This window comes from Pygoscelis adeliae, unplaced genomic scaffold, assembly GCF_000699105.1.
Source record: "Pygoscelis adeliae isolate BGI_AS28 unplaced genomic scaffold, ASM69910v1 Scaffold4, whole genome shotgun sequence".
NCBI classification, from domain to species: Eukaryota; Metazoa; Chordata; class Aves; order Sphenisciformes; family Spheniscidae; genus Pygoscelis; species Pygoscelis adeliae.
Window position 1 is genome coordinate 2753537 of NW_008824986.1, and position 24647 is coordinate 2778183.

General features: G+C 38.0%; 1 protein-coding gene across 1 annotated transcript in view; it reads left to right on the top strand.

Moving 5' to 3' along the window:
• The window catches only part of CTNNA3 (catenin (cadherin-associated protein), alpha 3), a 561928-nt gene that overhangs the window by 523056 nt on the left and 14225 nt on the right, over positions 1 to 24647 (top strand). The window contains exons 16-17 of the mRNA XM_009325826.1: positions 15625 to 15730; positions 23512 to 23646. Of these exons, the coding sequence (XP_009324101.1) occupies positions 15625 to 15730; positions 23512 to 23646 (241 nt within the window). The remainder of the gene's footprint in view (positions 1 to 15624; positions 15731 to 23511; positions 23647 to 24647) is intronic.

Consider the following 24647-nt stretch of genomic DNA (forward strand, 5'->3'; position numbering starts at 1 on the left):
TGACTTTGTAAGTACAGAAACTTAAATTTGTAAAAGTGCTTAGTTATCTCCATCATCCATTGAGGAGTCACATCTTCTAAATACCCGAAAGCCCCAAAGTGGAATTCTTTGTGTAAATGGCAGTAGACCATAATGCCTGTGGTGTATTCAAGGCATATCTATTGTGCATAGGCAGTCCTTGTGTCAGGATGGCTGCATGCAGCAACAGATGCAGTCAATAAAACATCCAGACAATTAGCATGTCTAGGGAAGCGCTGAAGGGAATTGCCAGGTGAGCTGGTGGCAGGTTAATAGTGCTTTGCCTGCTAGAATACAGAGAATTGCATGGAGAACATTCTCCAGGCCTCATTGCTTGTCCTCAGCCCTGTTTCGTAGCTGGAGTTTATGGCAGAGTGGGACTACCATGGTTTGTCTTGACCAGCTGCGTAAAATACCTACGTTTGATCCATTGGCCATAGATATTTCCAAGGAAGTCAGGTGGCGGATAGTGGAGAAGGATCCCGCATTTCATACATTGATGTACTATGTGCTGTGTTAATCTGGGAGGTGTAATGAAAGCTAGAAACTTGTTAAGAAAGCAGGTCACCCTGTGTGTGTGCACGCGCACGTGCATGCGCATGCGTGTGTGTGGGTGCGGGTGTGTGTGAGACAGGTTTCCCAGATTTTCCAGTTTGTTTCGCTGGTATTGAAATATAGATACACTGTCTTTACTTGTAAGGTAGTCTCCATGTAGAGGCAGCTACTCCAAAAGGTATCTAATTATCTCGCCACAAAATATATGTGGTGTTTAATGTTGTGAACTACTGACATATGTGAGAGCAAACTGAAATAATTAATCTACCTTCCTTTGCAATTTCTACTGTCATCTGATTAGTGGGATTGCGGTCATTTGGATTAGGGAAAAAAAACAGATCAAAAGTGTAAGCTCAAGAATGACAGATGGTCATATAGTACATATAAATGCATAATTACAGCTATTTGGGTATATAATACAGCTGGCACTTTTATCCCATATTACTGAATCAGAGGTCTCATTCTGTGACTCTAGTTCATGACAGTCTTTTTGTCTTACTATAATTCATAAAAAAGAGCTCTCTGAACTCAAAGTTTGAGTTTTTCAATCTTTATTTTTGGATAATGAATTTACTCTCTCTTTTGTTTGCTTTCATGCTTGAAAAATCTAAAAATCCATTAGAAGACAGTTCTTTACAGTGTCTACATCTTTTGCTACCATCCATTCCCACCCCCACCCCCCTCAAAGGAGTAAGTAAATTGTACCATACTTTTTACTCTGGGTTTGTGATGATGTAATTAAAAGCTTCTCCATAACTCCATGTCCAGAGGGTAGCTGGCACCCTCAACCTTTAGCTCAGCGCTTCTGAATTTAAGTGTTTAGTTATGCATCTGCCAGAGTTCCTAATGGTTTTCTTCAAGTAGTTTGTGGTTTTAAATTGCATTGATTTATTCTGTATTAGCTTATTTTCTACATCCAGAAATTATCATACTTGCTTGAGGCCAGAGGAGGAGGTACTTTCTGCTCGTTCATATATGCTGTTCGTTTTACTAAGCGTGAAAACATGTAGGGTCAGATCCTACCATGCACTCTATCCCTGCTTTGTTCTAAAAACATGGAAAAGGTTTCAAAAGTTAGAAAAACGTGACAATTTCATGTTTCACGGAATGTGCTAGTAAATTCATTTAATTGCGTGTGTGGTCCAGGCACTCCCCGTGTAGTCATTTGCATCCATGAGACAATGGATGGACTTGGAACAGTGGACTGAATGCAGACAAGGTGAGTGACTGAACTTCTAGGCACCTTCACCAAGAAGGATGTAACCAGGTGGTGCAGGAGCTCTCCAGATGAGAGTTCTAGAGTGTCTTTAAGGTTTCCTCAGGCAGCTCCTGCTGTGTTGATAAGCAGCCGAGGTGGAGAATCTGGCCCGTCCAGACTCCCCAGGCAGTTCCTGCTGCAAAATTGGTGAAACTGTACACAGAAGATACTTATAAATAGCCAGTAGAAACTGTTGCTGCAGATGTAGAAATGGTGACTTAGGACAGTCCTTTGTACCTCACTAAAGTCGTGAGGATGCATGTAGTTTGGTTAATGAATAGCAATGGATTGATTATGCACAGGCTGGAGTGGTCATGTAGGACCACAGGCCAGCTGAATGATAAAAACTCAGCAGAAGAATGGTTTGGGAAGTCTCACAATCCAGCTGAAGATGCAGTGGTGAGGACACATAATAGTCCAGAGAGAGATCAGCTGTCCTGTTTTAGGGAGATAATGTCCCACGAGAGCATTACCCTGTGCCAAGTTCCCAGTAACTCAGTTTTAACACTCTGTTCATGAGTGTCTGTGCACTGCTGTAAAATTTCAAAAGGTAAGGTCTGCATTAAGTTAATTTTTTTTAATGACGTAATTGAACAAGAAATAAATACCCTCAAAAAATTATTGCATAGTGGTCATAAAGCACCAAATTCAAATTTGCTGTTTGAATTTTAACCTCTAACTGTTGGGATTCACTGAGTTTTAATTGCTGTAACAGGTCTTGCTACAAGGCATGTTCTGAAACAGTAAGGAAATAGTCTGGATATGTATGTGGCTGGATTCTTTTAAAGGAAAAAAGTTAATAGAAAACAGATGCAATAAATGATTTTTGGAACAATTTATTTGCTTTCTCTCATTGGAGAACTGAAAAGATACACTTTGAAGAACAAAGGGAATGTTTCTTTCATTTTTTAAAGGTTACAGCATAGCAAGAGGATTTTATAAGACAATATTGACTTAAGTGGCATTGCTATATGTTTGCACTGTACTGCCTACATTCATATTTTGTTTCATTAGTAACCCTCCAATGGCTTTTTTCTGCTTCCAGGATGTTAAGACTTGCTTTTTCTAGACCACGTTACAACTCCTGTTGAAAATTCAACACATTGTCCATAAGAGTGGGAAGCAGATGGGCCACTCTGCAGTGGGAGTCCTTAGAGATAATGCTGACTTTCTGACTCAGCTGTAATTCACCTCTGTGCTTTGAGAAAGTGCAGATATGGAGCTGCAGTGCTGTTGCATTTGAAACATACTCCACATAGCCAAATACCTCCCTGTTTGCTTTTTCAGTCCTCACAGGACACAACCCTAAGTACCTCTGCAGACAGGCTGTCAGTGCCTACAGAAGTATCATGGACAGTGTGTCTGGCCTGTTTGTAAAGGAGAAGATTTGACATCCCCTTTTGCATTGTCCACTTCGTTGCATAATCCGGGTCAGAGTGCAAGGAAGCTGTGCATTTATTAACATGTATGCATACAATTTTAACGTTATTTGTTCATAACCAAATAGTTGCTACTTATGGAAAGGCTTGGATTTTAAAAATTACAGAAACATACAGTCTGTGAGGCTATTGGATGGTTTCTTCTATTAGAGATGTTAAAAGTGTCTGGATAATTTCTGTTCATGACAGGGAAAATAGGAGAAGGGAGATTGATGAGGCAAATAGCAGAGTCTTTTCCTGTAATCAGCAAAACAGTAACTGTAGATATGTAACATCACGATTAAAAATTATAGACATCCAAATTAAAGCCCATGACTGGTAAGATCTGCTGACCTTCTTAGCAACTAAAAAATCAAAGTGTCCTTTGAAAAGCTGGATTTGGAAGCAGAAAGAGATAATGAGAGGAAAAAGAGGTGAGAAACAAATAATTGATGCCTGGTTTAGATACCAGAACTCACTCACTTTTGATGTTGTATTCTCTTACATTGTACCAATACTGTTTGTGTATGGACGTGATAAACAGATCAGAGGGAGATTTGGGGAGAGATTTCTGGTGGCACAGGGAAAAGTGGCTATGAAATAGCTAACTGGGGGAACCAGTTTCTACATCTGTAAATTGTTTCCTCTGTAACTAAACAAAACACAAATCATGGAGCTTCATGGATGGCATCTACTCAGTGATGGCATCATCAAATTTACTCAGTTGTGCTATATTGTACAAACCACTGCTTTTGTTACAATTTCATCTCTATTTTTAATAAACTACTACCAAACATAGGAGTGTTTCTGTGTTTACATGCACTTACGGAGCTGAAAATCTAAGAATTGCGAGCTCTTTCCATACTTACACTTAAGCACACAGACAGACACCCTTGGACATTTGGACTTCTCTTGCAGTCTTTGATGAAATGCATCATCAAAGTGTACAGTTTATACCCAGTTGAGACCTGCTGCAGGAGAGCAGCTTCCTGTCTTTCCACTATTTTTATCACTACAGGCTTTTGGCATTCTTTTCTTTTTTTCTTTTTTACTTTTTTTTTTTTTTAGTCCAGCGTAAAATCCACTGAGAAAATAATTTAGTAACAACAACTAGCTTTGTGAAGCGCTATGAAGTGCTTTTCATCTTCAGATCACAATGATAATTTTATATTGTTATTATTTTACATATATTAAAAATATATATATTTAATTATATGGTGTTTTGTTTGTTTGTTTTTAGTACATACACCTCCTGCAGCTGGTCTCAACTGGGTAGAAATTGGACATTTTCATTAACGCATTTCATCAGGGTTGGCAAGAGAAGTCCAAACATCTTTGGATGTCCTAGGTAAAGGGAAAGGGTGTCTGTCTGTGTGCACAAGTGTAAGTATGGGAAGATCTCACAATTCTTAGATTTTCACCTCTGTAAGTGTATGTAAACATACAGACACTTCTGTGTTTGGTTGTTGCACATATAAATATTCAATGCATATACATACACATCAGTCTCAGACATGTACAAACATATCCCTTTGATGCTTTGCTTTCCACATATCTGATATGCTGTGATTAGTTTTGTTAGACTTCTGATTTAAGAATTTGTAGTAAGAGTTTCAGCTGCTCTTCCACCTCCCAGGCTACACATACAGCTCCTCTCCTGACATACCTTCTTTTCTGTTCCCACTTGACTTCTGCCTCGTGTCCTCTTCTCTTCTCTTCTCTTCTCTTCTCTTCTCTTCTCTTCTCTTCTCTTCTCTTCTCTTCTCTTCTCTTCTCTTCTCTTCTCTTCTCTTCTCTTCTCTTCTCTTCTCTTCTCTTCTCTTCTCTTCCATACTATTTTAAGATGTAGTTCCAAATTATGAAGCATCTTTGACAGGTAACATAATGTTCAGTAATTATTCAAGTAATACCAGCATTTTTTCCCTACTAACTATTTCAGGATTTCTCAGTTTCAAAAGTGTCATGATTAGGATGATGGAGCAGCACTCTGCTATATAGGACTACATTCTGAAGCAAGAATTCCTCGGTGTTAAGTCATATGCTTTTTAAAATTGGAGACCAGAAATAGCACTTCTAGTGACAGTTATTTTGCAATACTGTCATGTTCACATTTGACCCTGCAGCCAAGTTTTCAGTGCCTGGATTTTTCTAACGAAGTTTATACACCTGACAAAATAGGATATGTGAGCTTAGAAACAAGAGTGTTTTGTCCTTTTCATGTTTAAATAGCTCTATTCCTACTTCATTAATCAAAGCAGAGAGAGGAAGAAAAAAGAGTGGATCATTAAGAAAAGGTCTCTTCTGTGTTTTAATATTATCAAATTGTTTGTCCAAACAGTAATACAAATGAAGGGCATTTTGTTTGTTGTTATGTAGTCACATTGTATTTTACAGGGTTAGAAATGGCCTGCTTTGGGAAAAGTATGAAGAGGTCAGGAACAGACACTATCGAGGATGGACCTAAGGGCTTCTGCAGACTGATAGCCAGGGACCATGCTGTTCTGTGTTGCAGTGCCTGAGGGGCAGTTGTGGCCCACGAATGAGAATCACTGTTGCACAGGCATGGCACCGAAGGTGAACTGCAAATATACCATAGGGTTTTCACGATGTTTTGTGAAATTACCAGAAGACTTGTATTTTCTTCAGAGACCACACGAGCGATCATGATTTTAGTGAAATTCAGAGAATTTTGGACATCGCTACCGGAATTGAAATTGGTAGACACTAAAGGACTTTGAAAAATCTGCCTCTGTATTGTCTACTAAGAGCTGAGAAAAGTTTTGATTGCTCTATTTCGGTCTTGGGTGGCAAAATACAGGAAGTAAGAGGAACAAAAAGAAATAAATGACTGGGTTCCTCTTAGAGCAAAGCCTTCTAAAAAATAACTTTATTAATTTTGTAAAGCTGGTGAAAGCACAAGGGATTTGGGGAGAGAAGGATGACCTAGATAAGAAAATGACCAACATAAGATCAACAATGAAGTATCTAGATCGTAGAATCTGCCCCAGAGCAGAAAAAGAAAGAAATCATAGGACTGATACAAACTTGTATTGATGTAAAAAAGCCTGCTGTAAATAACAGTACTTTCCAGTTCCCATTTAACTACCACACTGGTGCAAAAGATTTAACTGCCCCTGTGGATTTTTACACTGGCCTTCATTTTCAATATTGCTTTAGCCACAGTTGCATTATCATTCTGCAAAGGTCTGGGAGAAGAAGGAAGTATAGTTGGCCTCCTGCCAATTTAACTCAAAGGAAAAGTCTGGACTTTTGAAGTGTTTCTGTGTTTAGTATTTTTCCCACTTCTTTGGTTTCTTCAAAGCTAGCACTGTAGAATTCATTGGGCTAATTATTGCAGGCTCATCCAGAAATTCTGTGTCACTTCCTACTGTTCCCTGGAACAGAAGGTGGCTGCTTTGACAGAATAGATGCCTTCAAGATAACACATGCGTGATATTAGTTAGATAAGATGTCATTGTTGATAGACCATGTAACCATATAACTGTGTAAGTGCCATATAATCCTCTTGTGCCACATAACCTAGTGACTGCAGTTGAAGAGGAATTCCCATGTAAAGATTTTTCACAGATTCTTACTGCTTATTCCACCATAATAAGCTGAAGCTTTAGGAAGCAAACCCAAACCTAATGCATGCTGTTGGTACTCGGTCTTCTCTTTTATAAATTAAGTCTTATGTCTTTCCAGGAATTCTTCTACAGAGACCTTGTTTCTGTAAAAAAGAGCAGAAGTGTTACTTCTCCTCTGTGTTTACCATTTTCCCGTTGCCTTTTCTTCTGCAGCATGCTGGTATTTATTCCTGATAGATTTGTGATCCACTGAAATTCCAAATTGCTTCTTATGTCCTGTTGTGTAGGGACTGACTCTCCACTTGTATCTGTGCATTTGATTTACCTACCTGAGTGCACATACCCTTTTTTAATTGCATCTACTTTTTCTTCCATACTTTTCTAAAGATAATTCTTAATTCCAAGTCTGGCCTCCCAGCCTATTTCCTTCCCCTTCCACATCAGTATCAAGTTTAAGTTCATTAAGCATTCTCTTTTTTCCTCCATTAAAGTCATAAAGAAAGAACTGAGCAGCGCAGAAACCAAGGCAGATCCCAGCAAAACCAGGTTCCTTCTTCTATTTTTCCCTCCATTGTGACAGTGGCCCTTTGATAACCAGTCTGTCTTGGAGTATGCTTTTCCAGCAGTTTTGCATCTCCCTTGCAATTATTTTGTCTAGACCACATACTCTTTAGGTAATTTATGAAAATACATCAGGAGACAATTTCAGAAGCATGTCTGAAGATAAATGGTATTTACAGCTTCTAATCTTTCCAGAAGCCATAAAAGCTTATTTTACATTGGTCTGACAATATTTATCCTTGAAAAATCATGTTGGCTGTTACTCATCTCTTTGTTATATTCTGCATGCTTCCAACTTGTTTGTTTGATTATGAATTGACAGTATTTATTGGATCTCAGCAGACACCATTTGGAACTGATAGGCAAAATGAGGTCGATTGCTCTGCCAACATTTCTACCAAGAGAGTTTGAAGGGCAGCGTTCAGAACTCCTGTAGGGTCTGTGGCTGACTTCTGCACACTCAAAGGTACCAATCCAATAAAAACCAGTCTTAGCCAGATCAGCCCATGTAATACTCATTTACAAAGTATATTTGTTTCATATATATCACCCCACTCTTGCTGTAAAAAAGCCTATATTTTTGGACCTCCTCTCTCTTATTCCTCTTTGAGGGAGGTGCAGACCTGATACATTGCCAGTGCAGGAAGGCAAAAAAGAAGAGGGGAGAGAAACTTCTGTCTTAAACTCATTTTAATTTCCAGAATTATAGAATAGTTAGTAATATATGTGCTGCGTTCACATTGCCTGGACCTTCACTGACCCATTCCTGGGTCCATATAGTCCAGGTATTTTTGTAAGTCTTAAATTCCTTTACTCACAAAAGGTATTTATAGCTACAGAATACTATTTAATACAGAGAGCTTACGGTCATTCACCTCATACCTTTTAGTGTTTCTTCACACTGTCCTTTTCTCATCTGGCTACACTGTTATTTATATTACATTTATTTTGTTAATGAGTGGAACTGCTTCAGCCATTGCATCTGTAAATGTTGAGTGTGGTTTTGGCCTTTAGTCAGTTACACTAGCAGTTTTGCTAACATCAAGAATTTTTTTCTCCTAATTTCCAAATGTGTAAACTCAGACTGGGATAGAAAGTGAGTGAAACTAGAATCTTTCTTGCTCCTGTGTCCACAGGCAAAGGTCAGCTCTGGGATCCACCTGTACAATCTACAATTACGTTCTCCCTAACTGAATTTCCTGAGGAACTCTGCTGCCTCCTGTTTGTCTAAGTGTAACTGATAGAGACGTGCAGCCGGGTGAAATAAAAGGTTTTTTTGTTTATAGCCTTGATTCTAAAAACCATAATTTTCCATTCTTGAACACCAAGCACTTCACAAATTTCATCTAAAACCATGCACATTGAGCTGGGAGGGGCAGACAAAATGATCTACAGAAATGATAAATATGAGGTTACATCCCTCCTTCTGTGGGGTTTAGGCTCCCCTTTTCAGTTGGGATCTGTAAGTATAATTCCAGTCCTTCCTTACAATTAAAAAAAAGGCAAAATTGAGATAAAAGATTTGTTTAAAAATATTGCTAGGAGAGTAGTATATTCTAGTGATAGATAGATAGGTGATAGATTAGGTATTTAGCCAGGAACCGGGAGTTTCACTTCCTTTCAGCCTGGAGGGTTAAATCCACATTAGCCATGAGCCTTATACCTGTAAATTCTGATTGCATGCCCACTTTGTTTTTCTGAAGAAAAGCTACTGCAGGAATTGATTGCAGAACTGCAAAACTGATTCTCCTAGAAAAAAGAGAAAAAAGTGATTCACTCAGTAAGTTAATAGAGCATTTGTAGTGAGTGAAGTGTGAATCCTTGTCATGGTCTAACCCCAGCCAGCAACTAAGCTTCACACAGCTGCTTGCTCACTCCCCCCTCAGTGGGATGGGGGAGAGAATCGGAAGGGTAAAAGTGAGAAAACTCATGGCTTGAGATAAAGACAGTTTAATAGGTAAAGAAAAAGCCACGCACACAAGCAAAGCAAAACAAGGAATTCATTCACTCCTTCCCATCGGCAGGCAGGGGTTCAGCCATCTCCAGGAAAGCAGGGCTCCATCACGTGTAGTGGTTACTTGGGAAGACAAACACCATCCCTCCAAACGTCCCCTCCTTCCTTCTTCTTCCCCCAGCTTTATATGCTGAGCATGACGTCATACGGCATGGAATATCCCTTTGGTCAGTTGGGGTCAGCTGTCCCAGCTGTGTCCCCTCCCAACTTCTTGTGCACCCCCAGCCTACTCACTGGTGGGGTGGGGTGAGAAGCAGAAAAGGCCCTGACTCTGTGTAAGCACTGCTCAGCAATAACAAAAACATCCCTGTGTTATCAACACTGTTTTCAGCACAAATCCAAAACAAAGCCCCATACTAGCTACTATGAACAAAATTAACTCTATCCCAGCCAAAACCTGCTTCCTTATCCCTGCTCCCAGAACTTCACACAATCACTAGGTTGAAAAAAGAAAAAGAAAAAACAAAATTAAGAAACAGCTCATGGAGTAGAGACCAGAGTGTGTGATGGGAATCCAGATTTCTTAACTATGCCAGTATTAGAAGCATTTTGCAAAGCAGCAGTGGGAAGGTAGAAGAAATTAGAAACACACTCTGTATTTGGTTGGGGAAGAACTGCAGAAGGCACAAGTGGAACCATGGAATGTAGTGACAACTGAATTTTAACTAAATACTGTAGTGTATATAAAATGTAAAGAATTTGTTTAGGAATATCTTTCTGTCTCTGTGGATAAGATAACGGATGTACCTTATAAAACTAAATAAACTAATAGCAATATAATTAATGCACTTTCCCCAAGAGCATGTACCTTAAGTAACATGATAGTCACCTGGATGAGTGCTCTGACCTTCTTCACAAAGTCAAGAAGTGTTCCAGTTGATTCCCATCAACCAGGAGCCCTAGCCAACAGTCGGCCTCATCCAGGCCAAGCCTGAACCGTAACTGATGATACAAGTTGGGGCTGCTCAGATGGACATTGGTCTGGGGTTGGCCGGGATTGCAAAGCTGGATCCAGTGCTGAGCTTTGACTGGAACAGCAAGGACCGAAGAGATAGATGTATTGCTGGGTCTGTACTCGTTTGGAGTTAGTGCCGCTTTCTGCAGTGTCCCCACAAACCTAGAATTACAGTGGGAGGTGTCAGGATTTGCTGAGCTAGAAATTAGGACTGATAATGTAGTGGTCAGTGTCTGAAGCTCAAGAATTTCACATGACAAAGACCGCTCAGGTTGTGGTTTGGAGATGACAGTAGTTGCGAAGCTTAAGTTCATGCCTTGAAATGCTTGCAGTGCTATGAAATGCTTATGTTTGATGGTAGCTTATGGTGTTAGACGTATGTTAGGTAGTTTATTGTTTGAGACTGACTAGTTGGTAGAGCTCCGTATTGTTTCTGATGCAGGGAAAGTACAAAACATTTGCTAAGGTGAGTACAGTGAGTAGGAGTAAGCCACTCAGCTTTGCTCAGAGACAGAAGACTCTCTATTCCTGGAAAATGTGATGGCAAAGGCCTTTTGGATTTCAGGTAAGAGTACAAGTTTCTGTTAATGTAAGAATGAAGAGAATATTTTCCATCGTTACTTTTCAGAGTGAAATTCCAGTGTGAAGAAAAAAAGAAAATAATGCCCGATACTGATGCCTGCTAATTGTTGTTAAGTTTAGGCAGACAGGGATGGAGTTACTCTGCAGATACATTGTTTGTCATGCCTTGGAGCAAGGATGATTAGATTGAGAGGCTTAGATCTCTCTTTCACAATTTTCCAAGCCCCTTGGTGTCGTACCAATTAACACATGTTCCAGCTTTTTTCTTCTTCTGATTGTACCTTCCAAGAAACATTTCTGTGAAGCTTTCTTTTCTCCTACAACTTTGTTGAGATATTCTAAACTGATTTCATTGTACACAATCTAATTACATTCCTTCTAGTTAGATTTAGCTGGATGTCTCTCTCAAATTATTTATGATCTATTCCTAGTTTCCTCATTGGATAGAGCAGGTGGCATAAAATTGCTCATAAATATAGTACTTTCTGTCTCATCTTTGTTTTCATAGCCTTGAATGTTTTATCAACTTACTTAGCTAGTAAGGCTTTATGCTTGGAAATTGTGAAGTGTGAGGAAAATAGTTATATTAGATCTTCCATGCAATGAATCAAAATCTGGCATTGAGAGTCTACTGTAGGCTGTGAACCCAATGAAATTATTGGGAAAGAATTTCAGTAAATGCAGTAACTGAGTGTGTGAGATGAAGTTTGGCTTTGAAAATTACAGAGACTGGAAGCAGGGGAAAAAATAGTAAGATAAGGCTGACAAAAAAAAAAAAGTACATGGACACCATAGCAAAGAAATTAGAATTTCTCTCATAGAAGAGGGAAAAAGATGGAAAACTCCGCAAAGGAGAAATTTTGTGATGCTGTTGACCAGCAGATGGTACATGGTGGGAAGGATTTTTTTTAATCTGTCTTTAAGCATCTGCTATAGGTGCATGAGCTAAGCTCATCTTCTTAAGCTTCTGCATGCAGATCTATATTATAGTAATTTGGTTATTCTTGATAACTGGACCAGTACCACAATAGTCACAGATTAGGCAGGGATGCTTCAGCACCTGGTGGAGGAGAATCATGAACTACATTTGTAGAATGAAAGGGATGTTGGTACAATGATATGGAGAGAGAACTAAGTGAGATATCTGAAAAAAATTCCAGACAGTGAGATGGATAGCTCAGGGAAACAGCCTCCCAAGCAAAGTGTTTTTTCATACTTCAAACTTGCCAGAAAAAAAGGCAAGTAAATATAAAACTGCTAGGAAGCAGTCTACTGGCTGGAGAAAACAACCTAGATGATTTAATAGACTTTCTGTGACTCTAACATCTGGATTCAGGGAGTTAATCTGAGCTAGTGGCATTCTGAATCTGCTGATCTGGTGCTAAATCAGGAAAACTGGGAATTCACAAAATGCACAGCTGAACTGATAATATTAGAAGGCAACACACATTGAAACTGGTAGTCACTCACCAAACAATATGAAACCTCTTTGTTAAATTTAAAATAATAAAATCAGACTGGAAGAGACCTCAGAAGGGGACTTAAGTCATCCCATCATTCATAAGAGGTGTCTGTCTAGTCTCATCCAATGGATGAACAACCTCCTGGCTGCTCTGTTCCAGTTCCTCATGATTTCAGCACCTCACTGGAAACTTCTTTCCTAGAATGTAAGCTCAATACTACCTCCCCTGTCCACTACAGCCATGAAGCCCATTTGAAGACTGTTACCATGTGTATCCTACAGCCTCTCTTGCTTACGATTCCTCCTTTGCCCCACTCCTAATTTTGAAATTTCTATATCAAAGAAGGGTTTAAACCCTCTAATCTTCCCTTATTGGTCATGTTTCCAACATGTCTAATCATCCTATTTGCATGGTCTCCAATCGTGTCAAAACTTTCTTCATGGAAATCCACACAGAACTGCAGCTGCAGTGTTACCAAAACTGAGAAAACAAAAGGAAAATTTTGTTTTGGATATCTACTTATTTGTGTACCTTGGTGTGGCATCTGCTATTTTCATAACAGCACTACCTCATGTACTCTTGTTCAGACTGACCCACTGTAATAACCCCTATATCTTTTTTAAAACCTGCTATATAGGCTATATCTCTTTCTATGCAGTTGATTATTTATGTCCAAATTTAGAGTTTGCTGTTGTCCCCATAGAAATTTCATCCTGTTTTTTCTGTCTCTTCCATTTGGCTGGTGATTCAGCAGATTTGGTGTACTCTCCCAAGTATTTTTTTAGAAGTATTTAGTGGATAGAATTGCCAAACGTCATAAATTGGGACTAATGGCTCATTATGCCATACCCCAAGGCAATTAAACCTGTACTTTATTTAAAAGGGTCTGGATTTTATGTGAAGGTAAAAAAAGCAGCACAGATAGTTCTGCTTGGTTGCGTAGAAAAGGAGCCCTCTTTGTATGTGTAACTTAACATGCTGGTTCTTCAACACTTTAATATAAGCCTGAGACATTCTTAAATACTATTTCTAAGCATTTATTTCAAGACTTAGCTGTGGTTTATAGCTCATAAGCATCCTGCCCCACATTTCTTAGACAATGTGGTAGAGAGGAGCTTGAACCTTTGGTGCAATTAGGTGGCAAGTGGAGCAGAAGTCTTGTCAGTCCTCGTTGCTGAGTGTTCCTCTAATGGCTCTCATGGTGGCTGTATTTGTGGTGGAAATTTTCATTTGTTTGAAATACTTTCCTTGGATACAACTGTTTCATTCTCGTTAGCCAGATCCTCTGAGGGACTTGCACAGGTACAAGAAAATTGCTAGTTTAATTGAATAGTTTCACCTTCAAAATACTCGGCCAGCGTATCTTCAGATGTCAAAAAACCTGCTGGCTGATACTCACAAGAATTACCTAAGCAGAAATTACTTGCACTGTTATGCCATCTCTCCTTTCCCCGCCTCTTTAATTCTGGGTTATGTTCACCTTTTCTGTTTGACTGGTAGACTGTGTTGTAACTTTCCAGGCGGGTACTGGACTGCTTATAGTCTGTACAGCACCTAAAGGACTTGCTATGAACAACTGACATACCTATGGCCTTTGGAATTTGCCACAATGCAAATAGCAATGAAAAACTAATCAGTGGACTGAAATGGTGGGAAGGTTCAGTATGCAGTCCTAAGAATTCAGTTGTGCAACGAAAGGTTAGAAGGGAAAATACCAGGAAAGGCAAATGAAGGGTATGGTGAAGTTTGAAGTACTTAATCCTGGACGCATGGGATTGCATTTGCAGATTCATTTCTCACACACACTATTATTCTTCTGTAAACTCTGATCAATTTGCTAAATAGGTTTTCCATATCAAGATGATACCTTTCTGTAGAAAAATAACATGTAAAATACCCAATTCTAGGTTGTTCCAAATGTGGGCTTCAAAAGTTGAGAATAAGGCACTGTAATTTGTAAAGTATGCTTTTACCCCAAGGATCAACAAGCAGTTCTTTGCTAAGCAATATAATTAATCAAGAAAAGAAGAGATTAAACATTGCCTGCCATGTTGTGTTGTCATCACTGTCTTTTTACTGAATGAAAAGTTTGTATAACTACATATGATAATATTTTTAGGCTAAAGGCATTTTTTACTGGAATGGTTTGCCACCTTTATACATGAAACCATATTGACTTCAAGGAAAAGAGTCTTCTCATTTGAACAAAGAAGTATAGTCATTTTTCCCCATGTTTTCTACTTCCTTTGTCCATTGCAGAACTTACTTATAAAGTGATATGAGACCTTCAGGAATCAAATGTTTATATAATAAAACTATATTGTATTCTTGTCAAAGACGTTAAATGCAAAGTTCAATTTAGCAGGGTTGCTCACTTTATACATGTGTGAAGTATAATTAAGTGTTGATTTTAGTTTAGCTGAAGTATTTCACCATTGAAGAAGCTGAAGCACAAGAGAATGTGAAGATAATGGTTGTCGATATTACCTACCTTAAGTAGTCACATTTTACTTCTTAGGTTCTAGAAACATTCTTATGTAATTAAAGAAGTTTTTTTGGTTGGGGGGGGCATTTGTACAAAAAAAGAGGTTGGCTTCTTGACAAACTGTTCACAAGAACTTTACAGTTCTCCTAGATGGAAAATTGTTCTTTGAATAATTTATGAAATTATTTGGAAAGTACTTTGAGATATGGCATATCTGTATTTTGAGTGGCTTTTGTTAGTTTTAATTGCAGCCCTGTTCATATATTTCCATTCATGCTTGTGTACACCAATTAAATTTAAAAAAAAAGTAGTTTTTCTGACCAGATCTCCATAATGAGTCTCAGAATACATCACTGTGCTGAACTTTCTTTGAACATACTTAGCAGAAAATTCCTGGAAGGGAAAGGAACATAAACTTCATATAACCACGGGAAAGCAAACGGCACAAGTACTCTCTTAAAATCTGTATCCTCAGGATTTGGCATGGGTTGTGCTCCCAGTATGAAAAAACTGTGTGACATCTTTCTGGTACTTCTGCATCCAGTTGATGCCAAACAATACAAATTTGTGGGACATGAAAACAAAACAGTTGGAGGGGTGGGGTTTTAATTAATGTTGCTTCTGTATGGTTTAGTTGTTTTATTCAGTTGAGTTCTGTGCCTAATTTGCATGGATATGATTTATTCTGTTTTTAAATAATGTAATAAGGTTCTTTGTTTCATTTGAAGGGGTAGAGGACCACTGAAGAACACATCTGATGTAATTAATGCAGCAAAAATGATTTCGGAGTCAGGATCAAGGATGGATGTCCTAGCACGGCTGATCGCCAATCAGGTAGGTTATTTATGCAGCAATGCATTCAACTTTGTCACAGATTAATCAGTCCACAGAACCTCCAACACCTAAGAAGGTCACTTACAAAAGCACTTGTGACATTTTTAGGTCTACCTGTCTGATTTTCCTTTTCTTCTCAATTTCTGAAGCAGTGGATATGTAGATCCTGTCTTAATTGTATGTGTGGATTCTCTTCTTCACACATATCGATGTGTCTGTTTATATACACTTACAAACACACATAAATGTATGTGTACTTATATCACAGATGTATATGTACATATATTTATGTACATATGTATTTGTACATACGTGTATATTTGTGAGCTCCTTTAAGCTATGAATGCAACATTTTAGAGATACAGTATATATGAATATGTATGTATGTGTATATAAATATATATATTCATAGCTCCTTTAAGCTATGAATGGAACATTTTAGATGTATAATATACTCCATTCTTGACTTCCTTGGGTAAATTACCCAGAAACAACTTGCACTGTTTCAGGTGAGTCAGCTTAGATGTCGGAACACAGGATTGTTGCATTGGCATAGAGTTCTGCTGAGCGGGCTTACTGTTTTGGACAGGTGCTAGGTCTCAGCACCATGCTTAATAAGGTTACTGACTTTTCTTCTCTTTGAAATTATTTGTTTTCCACCCTAACCTCTATATATGTTACACAATCTGTGCTTTTGCTGTACCTAGGTTCTCTCTCCTATCTCTCCCCCCCAACACTGGCCGTTTCTTGGGAGCATTGATGTCAAATGGTTTTCCATGTAAATACCCTTCTGGATAGTCAAGAGTTTTGGCCCCTGCATACCTGCAGTCTCGACGTGATTTTTTTTTTTTTTTAGCATTTAAAAGAAATATGTATCATCATCAAATGCAAAGGGTTAGAGCTGTAAGGTCTACTTTATTTCCTTTGGATTTTGAAAGCGTCAGATAGCTCTAAAACCCAGCAAAAAGCTCAAACCAGGATCTATGTAAATTGATAAGCATGCTCATTTTCCTGGCTAGGACAACTGCATAGTAGCCCAGCAAATGAATACACCAAACAGCTTGTCACGTGCAGCCCTCTTGGTTGTTGTAGGGCCAGACAGTGCCAATAGAACAGTGTAGTGAAATGTCAGTGTGCAAGTATCAAATCTAAAGCATTTACGTTCCTAGTCTTTGTGACTGCCTTTTAGGCACAGGGTAGCATGGTATAGTCACTGTCTTCCACACCCTCACATACTGTCTCTCTTCCCCTCACTTCTGATTTTCATATACAATGCTTGCTTTTCTAATATCTACGAAGCAGCAACAATCTGTTAGTGTTTTCTGTCATATGTCTCTCTGAATTCCAGATAACGAGACAAAGAATTTCTATTCTCGGTCTATACAGTTGTGGATTTGTGGAAAAACTAGGTAAAATGTCTTAAGTCCTTGTTTCTGATCTTGACAGTCTTCCAGCACATACCTCTTTTCAAGAGCATTGGAGAATGGCTCCTTTCAAGGTTTTATCAATTACAAATTAAAAGTCAAAACCATCACTTGTCACTGATCTATTGCAGAAAAGGATGTGGTATCAAAGCCAAAGATGAGTAAGGGTCATAATCTCTTGCTCTTTTTAGAATAGGGAATCCAGTCTCGCTGAAATATTTCTTTCCTAAAATTTTTCTTTTTCTGTATTATTACAGTGACTCCAGATTAGAAACATGAACAAATAGTGTGAGGAAAAAATAGCCATGAATCATTAGTGCTAATAATTACCCTCGTAGCTACTGGGAAATGTGACATCATTCATGTTATTTATTTTTAACCTTTTTACTGGATTCACTCAAATTATGTCCATTTGTCCTAGCTCAGAACTTGCACACAGTTGATACCCTTGAGCCACCTGACCCCTGCTATTTATTCCCTGTTGCGTCTTGTATGCATCTGAAATACACTACTCAGTTATAGGTGTATTTTAGATGTAATTTCACATTATAAGCACTAGAAGCAAATGAGCATATACAATTAAAAAAAAAATAAATTAACCAAAGCAGCCCTTCCAGTACGTCTGTGGTGAACACAACCGCAATCATTTCTAGACACGTGTCAAGCTTAGTAAAAAAGAGAATCTCGCCTTTATTCCTCCTATTACAAAGATGCTTAATATGATCCTTTCATTCCTCAGATGGCTAGAAATGTTTTAACTTCTATAACCTTTTTTCCCCATGCCAAATCATCCTTTAACTTTCAGAGCTCTTTTCTCACTGTGTTTTTTTTTATCTGCAAGGTATTTGTAAAGACCAATAATTCCTTTTCTCAGCTGTTATTTTGTTAAATTTCCTATGCCTTGCTCTCTTGGGGTCCTAAAGTAAAAGAAACTTTACATTCCTCTGGGCTACCTAATAACTGTTCTCTGACGTTGGTCCAAACTGAAGGAAACCTTCGAGAATTTGGTGCCCAGACTGGAACATGAATTCTAATGAGGTTTTATGAATGCCTTTCTCAGCAGCATTAATAGTTTTTAGTGGAATATTTCACCTGTTGCCTTTCAGTAACATCTAAATTACATGGAATTTTTATTCCATGTAAAAATGGATTTGTATGATTTGCTTCAAAAGTGAAAATAGCTAGCTCTACATTGTACCAATTTTCAAGTAACTGGTATAGGTCCTTGCATTCTTCCTGCACATACTTTTCTTGACACTTTTTCACCACTTGCTATTGAGCTTAGGCTACCCTGTATGTATTTGTTACCACTTCTGATACTGTTGTTTAATTAGGCCACATCACTTTACTGTTCACAGTTGTCCCATGACTCAACTATTGCCCTGCCTTTGCAGTTAACAGGACCACAGTAATGTATGACAGCATTTTCAGTATTCAAAGCTACATGCAAGGAAGAAAAGCAAAAACCTCGCTCTATTTCCTCCATCTAGCTTCAGACCTGAGCAAGAACCTAAAATAAGCAATCACTGCATAATGAAGAATCATTGTTGTTTCTCTTTGACCTTTTCCTGTTCATAAAACATTTTCAAATGAATTATTTTGGTTCACACTCCATGTAATTTCAGAGATTCAAAATTGAGAACTGTAGAACTACATCGTTCATACAGGTTTTCTGTTAGGAGGAGGAAGAAAAAACCAAATCCACCCTGAAGCTGTATTTGCAGTATTCTATAACTCATCAGCCACAACAGCACCTCTCTGATAACACTGTTCTTCATTTCAGATTTTTATAAATCCCTCTTCCTGTGTTTGAAGGAAAGGAACAGAGTGTGGTACAATTAACAGAATTCAGTTATATTTCAGTCCATATTCACAGTGCTTTAAGATGGCTCAGAGTTAACAACTGTGAAAATAATCACAGTACAGGATCAGCATAAATCTAGGCAAATTAATCACAAGTACATTGGTAATAAATTCAGTTTAAAATAAGATTGTTCCAAATTCATTGTCAAATTTGTGACCTGAAAGTCCTGAGATAATTAAGGCAGTTAGTACATCCTGGTTTTAATGGAATGTGTTGTAGATTAAGATCTTTATTAAAAGCCTCCTCAGTATTCCATTTGTTTTGCACCAGGAGGTGCTGGTCCATTGTGATCCCAGTAAGAAAGGCACTCAGACTCTGTGAGGTGTCATTTAAAATGCTGTTTGTCAGAGCTAACACTGTAAGGAAAGAGTAATGTAGATAATCTTACATCCCTTTCAGTGGGGGCAACCCCAGGTGGTGTAGCATCGAACGGGCCTCCGATCCACGCACAGCATGCTGGGCAGACCCTGTTCAGAGAAGAGATTCCCCCATTTTGGACATTTGAGCTATTACAGGATTTTCTTACGAGGAAGCAACTCTATTAATCATTTCCACTGTGAAACAGGATGTTCACATGAGAACTTCTTTCTGCAGTCCTAGATAAAGGCAAGGATATGCAGGTGGCCTTATCACCAGTACCAAGTGGGAGCTGCCCAGAAGCTCCTCTGCTGCCATACGTTAGCTAGGTGTATACTGTGGCCAAGGGATTTGTGCACCACACCACGGCCTGAAGGCCAAGCAGTATGTGCAGCATAGCGCAGCACAGCACAGGCCTGGCCCCACTCAGGGCAACTGCTGTGTGAGTCAGTAACTCCTTGATATACAGTGGTCTCTCAGTCAGGATCAACATCAATGCAATAAAATGTTAACTACTTTTAAATTCTGGAAGTATAGGGATCAATATGAAACATCTCTTTATATAGAACCAGGTAGTCTCCTGACTTAGAAGCTGATTTTCTGTACCTTAAAAAAGTTTTCCTGAAAGTAAAATTAAAAGGGCATCCTTTAAAATGATTAGCTGATAAATATGATCCAAACAGATGTGCCAAAAAGATCTTCTGATTACAGGATCACCTTACCCTAAAGGCTTACAAACAACAAATAGTTGCAATAAATTATTCATTTATATTTATAGTAGTGGGTCAGTGTGTGATTATACCAGGTATTAACCACCATGAAGACAGATTCAGATTCTAGAGAAATGCTACTGACTTAGTTAGCAAAGGAATGAAGTCAAAGCAGGAACAATACTGTTTACAGTCAGAATTTCCTGCAGAATTGTTTGTCTGAGCTTTTGTGCCACTGCTGTGCCAGTGGCTTTTTCACTTGGATTGTGAATGTTGGTTTCACTGTGTTTTTAATCACTGTGATTTATCAAATCACTTTGAGGTTTCTGTGGATATTATTTCTATTAGGTAAAACACCACTGCATCGTTTGGATGCAAGTCAGTTCTGATGCTATTCTTACGGAAAGCTCTTGTTAACACCCCACTACCTTCAATATGTATGGGAAAGAACCTCTCATAATTTGCCAGGTTCTCTAGCTAAGAATGTGAGGCATTACACTGGTAACCATCAATTGCCTGTGGGATGATTAAACTCAGAATTTATAATTGTCCTTCTGTTGCAGCCTAGTGTTTGGTTTCACTAGTAAGCAAGTGTTGCTTGTACCAGATGTTTCTGAGCAATATGTAGAGGATTCCTTATGGAATATCCTCTCTACAGAGTACAGTTCTTTCTAACATCTGTTTACCGTTGATTCAGATATGCTGTAAGGCATGAGGCTTTAATTTTTTTGTAGTACTTTATCCTGCTTAAAGTAGTGTGGAATGTTATCTTTACCCCTGTAAATGCCACTTCTTTGTGTTGTGTTGGTCCCTGCCTTGATAGTATCATCTTGTAAAGTTTTATGGGTAAAGTACATAAAAATGAGCACACTTGGTGAGACCGTAGGTTCACTTAGGCCAATATCCTGTTGCTGACAATAGTTGACAGTGAACGTATACAGAACTTGGTGAGATAATGGCATGGGTTTCATGATACTTCCACAATATGGTTTCCCAACCTCCAGCAGCCATTCAAGAATTTACTTAACCAAACATATTTTTTATACACTTGATACATTAAATAGTCCTTGATAGTTTTTTCATTAATTTGTCCAGCAATTTTTTTAACCCATGTAAGCTTTTAGTATAACCATTCTGCAACAAAGATTTCTGCAACTTAACAACACAGTGTTAAGAACCATCTCCTTTTGTTTTGAACTCATGCTAGTTACTTGTAATGACCTCTTGGTTTTGTATTGGAGGAAAGAATACCTGTCTTCATGAAAATCTTTGTTGTCCTTTTCCTATTTTCTTATGTGCCTCGTAATGGGCGAGAGAGGGGAAAGATGCACCATGCCTACACAGCGTAGTAAAGCTGTGGGTATACCACAGAGTTGTACAGTTGCACAATTACACTTCAGAAGTCTCTGCCTAATAATGCCTAGCATTTGCTCTTTTTGAATACTACTGAGCACTGAACCAGTGTTTTCACAGAACTAGTTTAATCTCAAGGTCTTGTTCTTGAGTGGCAGTTTCCCAGTCTTTGATGCATATCATCTTTAGCATTCCTAAAATGTTACACATTTCTTCTCTAATGGTATATAAGGAAGATATAGTAAATGTGACTGGCCTGCCACTATCATTATATAAAAGAGTACTACATAATAAGGTTAAAATATTCTTGTCTCTGAACTTCTATAATTTACATTGTCACTATTTGAAGTGGATGAGACACTGTATCGGCACCCTATCTGCCCATCTCTTGAGTTTTTTCAGTGGGGGGAAAAAAAAAACCACAGTGTATTTAAGAAGAGGAAAAGAAAAAATTGAGGAGCAATCATCTCATTCCAGGAAATACACCCTGTCTTGATATAATTAGTTCTGATGCTTAAAGGGATTACAGTTGCATTTGACTGGAAAGACAGATTTTTGTTAATTAAAATTAAGTAAACAATGAGTATTCCAGTTTTCTAAATAGTCACTGAGATACATTTAAATACTGATTTGTGCAGTTCTTAAAGCAGTGTTGAGTAAGGAAGAAACAAAGACATATTTTAGTATAGTTTTCTGTAATACACTAACACTTTGAAAACGTCACACATAAGAAAGAGAGGATGTCAAGAAACTCTTCTATTTGTATTCTAAACTATGCCAAAGTACAGAAAACATTTTAGTAATGGATCTAGCAGAACACGAGGTAAGGACTGACATTTAATTCGTATTAATTAATTTAAAATTGGTCACTTTAGTTTCTTCATTATTCCTTGCTGTCTTTTCCCAAGTCTAAAACATGAAGTTGCTTGCTTAACCAAACATTTCTATTCTGTTGCATAGTCACGAAGACTAGAATCATCACACCCACATTTGAAACAAGTATCTTTAGCAAAACCAGTAGTTTAGGTAAAGTATTTCATGAGTTAAGTAGAACTGGTGCTTTTTCTGACTTCTGGCAGGTTTTGGATTTAAATCACTAAAGCATTGACCACAGTTCCATAAGGCCAAAGGTTTAATAACTGTACAAAACCATAGATGGTTGTTGCCACTGCAGTTGGTGGGAACATATCTTTTCTTTTTTAATATACAAAGCTGAACACTATTTCCTGTCAAAAGAAAGTGACCATATTTATAATGTACGTACAGCACACAGGCTAAAAACATGTCTCTGAAAAACTGTAGGGATCTATTTCTTATTTCTCATGCTCACTTTTCAGAGCTGTGGTAGCGTGATAGGGACTCACCATTAGCCTTAAGATCCCTTTATTCTGCCAGAGCAATGAAAAGCAGCTTTAGAACAAATGCATACCAGGCCTTAGGTGTCTAGCCTGGTACTCACAGAGCAGTGTTTCCCCTCCAAGTACTCCAAGTATTTTGGGAGTTCACAGAAGTGAGGGTAGAAAGATGCTATTTTTGTGAAAAATACTGTGTTGTTAAAAGTATTGAAACCAGTGAGTTTTCTGTAAGACATTCTTGATCTGCAGATCAAGTTGAATAAACTCTGGATGGAACACACAAAAAATAGATAGTATTATAAGATAAAGCATAATTTCATACAAATGTTAACATTGCTCTGCCTTTAAGCTTACACTTGCCCACATAAGTATTACTGTTAATGTAAGTGTCTTCTTAAAAAGAAATCATAACCTCTTAGGAATTGAAGGGAAAGTAACTATTCTATACGTTAAAGAATATGTTTAGAAATATTGCTAAGGCAAGGCTGGCAGTGTTACAAAAAGTGAACATGGGGAAGTTTAGGATTATTCTGAGTTTCTCCAATTACTTTATTAAAAAGCTCCAGAAGAGGAATGAACTACACAACCTGATAACAGCTGCAGTGAAAAGCAAGGCTACACTCGCGTACAATTCGAATACTCCTCAGTGAAGTATTAACCTGATGTCTGAGACAAGTTGCTGAAGTGCTTTCTTAATTGTTCTTTTCTTAATCTTCAGTGTCCAGACCAATCATGCAAACAGGATTTGTTGGCTTACCTAGAACAGATCAAGCTGTACTCCCATCAGCTCAAAATCTGCAGTCAAGTTAAAGCAGAAATCCAGAACCTAGGTGGAGAGCTCATCATGTCTGCTGTAAGTAGAAGAATGGTATAAATTACTCTGTTAATCAAAATAAATCTTAAATTTGAGTTGTGCTTTCCTGTGCTTGTGAGATGTTCCAGTGTAGTCCTGAATCTCGTTTTATTCCCCACTGTTTTTTACACTCACTTAACACAGAGAATCTAAGACAGTGAAGCATAAGACTGGTGGCTTAAAAGGAATAGCATTTTTTTTTTCTTTTTCTTTTAAATTCTCAAAACATACTATTCTTCACTGTTATTCTGGAGTAATTTGGTTTTAGGAACTGTAACCCATTTTAAGATAGTGGTTCATTTACTTACATATATGGAATATGCACGTATATGTGTCTATACACAAAAAGAAATCCCCAGAGATGTACTTCCAGTTCAGAAGGAAAAGATGAAGGACATTCTACATCCCTACAGAAATAAAGAAAATTAAGAGCAAGATGACTTGATTCGTGAGTAGATTTCTTGATTTTGCATTAATTTAAGAGTCATTAGCTCCATTACAGCCAAGTATCATTAGCCATGGAAAAGATACTGTTTGTGATTCTGTGGAACTTTTATGCACTTGTCCTCAGCACAGATCTGATCACAGGCATTCATATAATGCCTTCACCTTCACATATTCTTTGATTATTAGTGTTATTACCTGTAGCATATGGCATTATGATTTCAAGACATAAAATCTGCTACATGGTACAAAAACCAGGTAACAAAAGCTTCCCACCCCACATTCTTACCATTTAAATACTTTCCTCTTTGTGATAACTTCACATCACATAGTCTGGAATATATATTTATCAATAAAACTATTAGTACATTTTATATGGTTTATAAACTAATCAGAAATGAACCCTCTTACTGATGAGAGATTTGAAACACTGATTTTTGTAGGATTTTTTTGTTGGCTATTCAAGTGATAATTCAGAGACCATATTTAAACCTCTGGAACCTACAGATAAGTAATTTTGAATTGAATGTATACTTTCTGAAGCAAATACTTGTTTT